General features: G+C 33.2%; 1 protein-coding gene across 3 annotated transcripts in view; it reads left to right on the top strand.

Moving 5' to 3' along the window:
* The window catches only part of ppp3cb (protein phosphatase 3, catalytic subunit, beta isozyme), a 58,279-nt gene that overhangs the window by 49,841 nt on the left and 2,137 nt on the right, over positions 1–6,301 (top strand). For 2 of the 3 annotated variants that reach the window (XM_016277427.1, XM_016277428.1), the window contains exons 12-13: positions 1,486–1,583; positions 1,909–1,956. In XM_016277427.1, the coding sequence (XP_016132913.1) occupies positions 1,486–1,583; positions 1,909–1,956 (146 nt within the window). The remainder of the gene's footprint in view (positions 1–1,485; positions 1,584–1,908; positions 1,957–6,301) is intronic. The other variant, XM_016277429.1, reaches the window with a different exon arrangement.

Raw genomic sequence — 6,301 nt, 5'->3', positions numbered from 1 at the left:
TCTGAGCTCTTCAGGCGGTTCCTTTGACCTCATGATTCTCATTTTCTCTGACATGCACTGTGAGCTGTAAGGTCTTATATAGACAGGTGTGTGGCTTTCCTAATCAAGTTCAATCAGTATAATCAAACACAGCTGGACTCAACTTAAGGTGTAGAACCATCTCAAGGCTGATCAGAAGAAATGGACAGCCCCTGAGTTAAATATATGAGTGTCACAGCAAAGGGTCTGAATACTTAGGACCATGTGATATTTCAGTTTTTCTTTTTTAATAAATCTGCAAAAATGTCAACAATTCTGTGTTTTTCTGTCAATATGGGGTGCTGTGTGTACATTAATGAGGAAAAAAAATGAACTTAAATGATTTTAGCAAATGGCTGCAATATAACAAAGAGTGAAAAATTTAAGGGGGTCTGAATACTTTCCGTACCCACTGTATACAGCCATATGTGTGTGTTTGTGTGGTGTGAGACAGTGTTGTCATTGCTACACTCTTAAAAATAAAGGTGCTTCACGATGTCATAGAAGAACCTTTTTGTCTAAATGGTTCCATAAAGAACTTTTAACATCTGAAGAACCTTGCTGTTTCACAAAAGGTTCTTTGTGGTGAAAGAAGGTTCTTCAGATTATAAAAAGGTAAGAAAGAGATGGTTCTTTAAAGAACTTTTGACTGAATGGTTCTTTGTGGAACCAAAAATAGTTATTCTATGGCATCACTTGAAGAACCTTTTGAAGCACCTTTATTTTTAAGAGTGTACCATTAAAATAATTTTTATTAATTGAAAAAAGCTAGAAAAAAAAACATTTAAAATGAAAAACTTGAATTTAATCTCAAATGAAGATTAGAAATGTTGCCTTGGCTACCAACTGAAATACGCTATATGGACAAAATTATTGGGACATCCCCTTCTAATGAACCGGTTTGACTACTTTTTAAATCATGGGTTAAAGCCACTTTTAAATAACACTGATTTTAAATCACATGTCTAATGCAGGTGCCAAAGGTGACCAATCACAAACTAAGCAAGACTTACATCATTAAAAATCCATGTGTTGTATTATTGTAGTAAGTTTCAGAAGACACATTTCCACAAATGGACAAGCAGTTGCATGCTGAGCTTGTCCAATTAATGTCATTAACCGCTTAATTATGCACATAAGAATGTTAAATAATAAAAAATTGCCATGGGTTAAGAGTTATTTATATAATATTACAGTGTTTATTAATATTTTAAATCATTTTAAATATATATTTTTTTCATTTCATTTATTTTTCATTTCATTTTCTTTCATTTATTTTTGTTTTAGTTTTTGTAGTTTTAGTACTTATTTTGTTTCGCTTCAGGTCATTTTCAGGTTTTTCATCTAATATGGATTTAATTTTTTAATTTCAGCTTTATTTCAATTAACAAAATAGATTTTTAAAAGTTTGAGTTTGTGTGGCGTATATGAGTGTTTAATCGCAGACGTGTGATTGCGTTTCGACAGAGAGGAGAGTGAGAATGTGTTAACCCTGAAAGGTCTGACCCCCACCGGCATGCTGCCGAGCGGCGTACTGTCTGGAGGAAAACAGACCTTGCAGAGCGGTGAGTTACAAAAGCAAACATCGCTCTTTTCTCTCTCCCATCACAGCCTCTTTTCTCTTTCAAGGTCACTAAGACAATGACTTACAAACTCATGGACATGTATGCTAACCCCTCTCTTTTAGTCAAACACTTTTGTTCATTCTCTTCACTAATTAAACCATCAGAAATGTGCGCACACATACAGGGACACTAACCGGCTAACGCTAACTGCTAACTGTCCGCGGCAGCTAATGCTGGGGGACTGCTGCGTGCATGACTGTCACAATAAACTCCCATCCATCCTCCCTCTCTCCCTCTCTCCGTCTGTCTTTCTGTGCCTCCTCAGCTACCACCGAGGCCATTGAAGCTGTGGAGACGGATGAGGATGGAGAAGGTAAACTGGCCGGCCTCTATCTCTCTGTGCTGCTCAGAGGTTTCATAGCGACCGCTGTAACACGCTAGCAAGCTAGCTAGACAGCGAGCCTAGCTAACTGAGCGTGTGGGGTGCTATGACTGGTCAGGGATTGTGTATTTCTCACAGACACACACATACACACACATTTATCTAGATGTCTAAATGGGAACATACACTATTTAAAACTTTGGTGTCAGTAAAATATTTCTTTAACGAAATGAATACATTTATTCAGCAAGGATACATTAAACTGATCAAAAATGACAATAAAAACATTTATAATGTTACTGAAGATTTCTATTTCAAATAAATACTGTTCATTTGAACTTTATATTCATCAAAGAATCCTGAAAAATAAATATATCATGGTTTCCACAAAAATATGACGCTGCACAACTGTTTTCAACATTGATAATAATCAGAAATGTTTTTTGAGCATCAGATCAGCATATTAGAATGATTTCTGAAGGGTCGTGTGACACTGAAGACTGGAGTAATGATGCTGAAAATTCAGCTTTGATCACAGAAATAAACTACATTTTTAAACTAATTCAAATAGAAAACACTTATTTTAAATTGTAATAATATTTTACAATTTGACTGTTTTTACTGTATTTTTAACCAAATAAATGTAACCTTGGGGAGCACAGGAGACTTCTTTCAAAAACATTAACCATACGCTTGTATTGTCTTTAAGCTACATTAATGTTAATTACAAAGACTACAGACTAGAAATGACTAATTTAATTTCTAGATTTAAAAAAATATTATTTATTTTTTACCTTTGAGGGCATTCCTAATGGAGGTTTTGTTAATATCTTAGAACAATTTTCAGGCACAATTAGTTTTCTCTGAGGTAAATTTGTTTCAAAGACTTACGTTTTCTCCATTTTTCAACTAATAAGTCCAGCTAGGAATATGTAGCATCAGGTTTGATTATCATTTTAATGAATTTCTTCCCATAATAATATACATAATGTCATAATCATATCCCCGCTAAAAGAAACCATTTAATCCAGCCTAAATAGTTTTTCATGTCTCCCGTGCCAGCCCAAGCTGATCTGTTTTGCTAGTTTTAGAGGGGTTTGGGGCACTTGAGAGGCTGGGAGAACAACTAGACCTGCATAAACCAGCCAAAACCAGCACAGTTTAAGCTGTTTTTGCAGCATGGATATAATTGGTATACATTGTAACGACATCCAGCCAACAAACAATCTCATTTCAGTAAAAACTAGATCCCTTTCCTGTTTAAATCAGTATAATAAAATATGTCCTCTGTTGATAATTGTAACTCAGCGGTTGTTTAAAAAGCTAGTCTGAATAGTGTTTAGACATACATAGACATGTGCACACACATAACCACACAAACACACACACACACACACACACACACCTGTGTCTTCCTGCTTATGCAAATGCTGGATTCTGCTCTGCTGTTTTGCTCCACCCGTTTTTCCAACGGCACACATTTTTATGTACCTAATCAGCAAGGTTTCAGAATGACTCAGCAGACGGCAAGAATCTGGGCCATGGGCGGGTGAGGGCACGCACCCCTGCCTCTCACTAATGACCCAGTATTCTTACAGCACCCTGCCCCAAACGCTGATCACCCCAGCGCCGCTCCTCGCACACTCACACTGGGTTTGGTCTATCATGACCATGTGATCTGCAGGGAACATGTAACCTCTCTATTACAGGGTTTGTTTTTTAGACTCATTCTAAATGGCCTTTGCTTAAATCTGGTAAACAATCACTTAAAGGTCAATGAGGGTTCTGGATATTAAATGCCATTTAAAATCTCCATATAGAAAAATTGGCTTTAAATCAATAACATATTAGCCTTGTGAGATTGGCCTAGAGTTCCAAGGTTGTGAAACAATGAGATACACTTCTGTAGAAGTGACTCTTACTTGAAACCAAAACATGTTTCACATCTGAAATCCTTCATTATGTTGCATTCATGACGACAATATAATACAAAACAAATTGAAAGAATTTCTGTGTAGAGCTTTCATTTTTTTAAAAATCATGAAATGAGAACATTTATTTAGGAATTGTTTTAGAAAAAGTTTGCACAGAACTTTTCATGAGGCCCAGTAAATATTCAAATTACAAAGATAAAAGTAAAAGAAATATATACAAAATGTTTTGTTCTTCAGCAATACTTGGAATAAATACTTAATTTCTTAGTGGAAGATATTAAGTACACAGCAGTTTTCTTTTAAGATTATTTCTATTGTATTATAGCATTTATTCATATTTTGAATAAGCTTTTTTATATTTTTTATTTTCATTTTAGTTTTTGGTAATTTGGTTATGTGCTTTTGTCTTTTTTGTTATTTTTTTAGTTTAGAATTTTAGTACTTCAAATTCAACTTATTTCAGTTAGTTTCCAAGGAAACATTTCTTATTTTCATAATGTGTTTTAATGTTTCCTGATTTATTTCAGCTTTATTTGAATGAATTAAAATTATTTTTATAAGTAGTAGAGTTTCTAGTTAATAACACTGGTGCACTGTCTGTTTTTTTATATAACAGTCAAATAGTTATTAATGTTTTAGCATCATTATTCATATCAGAGCAAGTTGGTTAACTTCAAGGTTTATAGCTACTTATCAAAGAATACCTATGGAGACAATCAGTGGCAAAAATACTTCCAAAACTCTTTTTCCAGCACACAGGGTGAGACAGGAAGAGCTTCAATGTATTTGAAAGCCAAAAAGCATCTCTGTTGTCTGAGAGCAAACCCAAGAGAGAGTCTCACATTATCTCTGACTGTGGGATAAGGCACTATGTTTCCATCAGAATGGATCAAAGTACATTAAAAATGAACTTTACAAAAAAACTATTTTGATGCTGGTGAAATGGGTTTGTTTTCTAATGGAAACATTGACTGTGCTATTGGTCCTTGTGAGGTTTTCCAGTTGAAGTGGGAGTGAAAGTGATAAGATGTAACATCCATTATCATCGCCACAGCTGTTCCCTTGTCCACCACATACAGTGTTGGGGAGTAACTACATGTAACGGCATTACATAATTGAATTACAAAATACAAAATCCCGTTACAGTTACTGAGAAAAAATGTGTAATTAAATTACAGTTACTTATGAAAATGTTAATGATTACAAAGGGGTTACATCAAAATTTTCTGTAAAAAGCTAGGATATGTTGAATAATTTTAATTTGCTGTTTTTGATTGATTGTTCTGAATTATGAGACACCAGTGTTTCAGGAGATTCGGACACAGAATAGGACAAATGCTTATTTGATAGCTGTTTTATTTCCTATTTGGCTTTATGTATATGCTTTTTAAATTTTATTTAAGTTCAACTTTTTTTCCCAAGGCATCGTTAGATGCCAGTCTTTCCTGTCATTGCTATGCAATGATTTAATTTCAAAAACAGTATCTATTAAACTAATTATTTTTATTATTTCACATCTGTTTTTAACCTCAAACAATCTCAAATTAAAAATCAGTACTAAAGTCTGATTTTGTGATGGCTGGGCTTTAAATATAAATTATTATTATTATCTTAATCTAAGTGATGAGGGATTTTGAAAGTCTGACAGTAATCAGTGTTGAGTTCTACTGTAAGGTTAACCTGCCTGGTTTAAATGTCTGAAAATGATTTTAAAATGTAGAAATTTAGAAAAGCAATCAAATGTAATCACCTACATTACTTTGAATAAAGTAATTGAAATAGTTACACAACTTATTGCATTTTAACTTGTAATCTGTAACCTATTACATTTCCAAAGTAACCTTCCCAACACTGGCCGTATATTGTGTGTGTGACTGCTTGTGAAATATGTGCAGTTGTGAATTTGTGTTTATAATGTGACTATTACATAACAGAGTGAAACAGTCGAGTGTTTGAAGAGATATGTGTATGAGTGACATTTTGAATCATACCAGATCACATTTCACTCCAGTAATCAAAAGGAAAAAAAAGTTTGCATAAAGAAAATAAGTAAAGAAATTAATATTTTTGAAGTATTAATAATATTATTTATATTGCAATATAATGCCCCTGAAATATTCATTACTATAATTTGTCCAATATTGTAAAATAATGAATTTTACCATTTAGAAATTCGAAAAATAAATTAAAATGTTGTACAACAAATACCACCCTGGTAAAAAATAGTTTTGTTTTTTTTACATTACAGTAATCATTTTGTGAGGAAAATGTAAAAGTATATTTTTATGTATACATAATTGCATTTATTTATTTAAAATAAATATTATATTTTTAAATACTGCAGGCTATATATTGTATTTTTGAACTTTTTTCACATTACAGTAATAATATTTTGAGGGGGG

This window comes from Sinocyclocheilus grahami, unplaced genomic scaffold, assembly GCF_001515645.1.
Source record: "Sinocyclocheilus grahami isolate Dianchi unplaced genomic scaffold, SAMN03320097.WGS_v1.1 scaffold112.1, whole genome shotgun sequence".
Taxonomy (NCBI): domain Eukaryota; kingdom Metazoa; phylum Chordata; class Actinopteri; order Cypriniformes; family Cyprinidae; genus Sinocyclocheilus; species Sinocyclocheilus grahami.
Note: the sequence above shows the minus strand (reverse complement) of the source record. Positions and strands in the feature narration are given on the sequence as shown.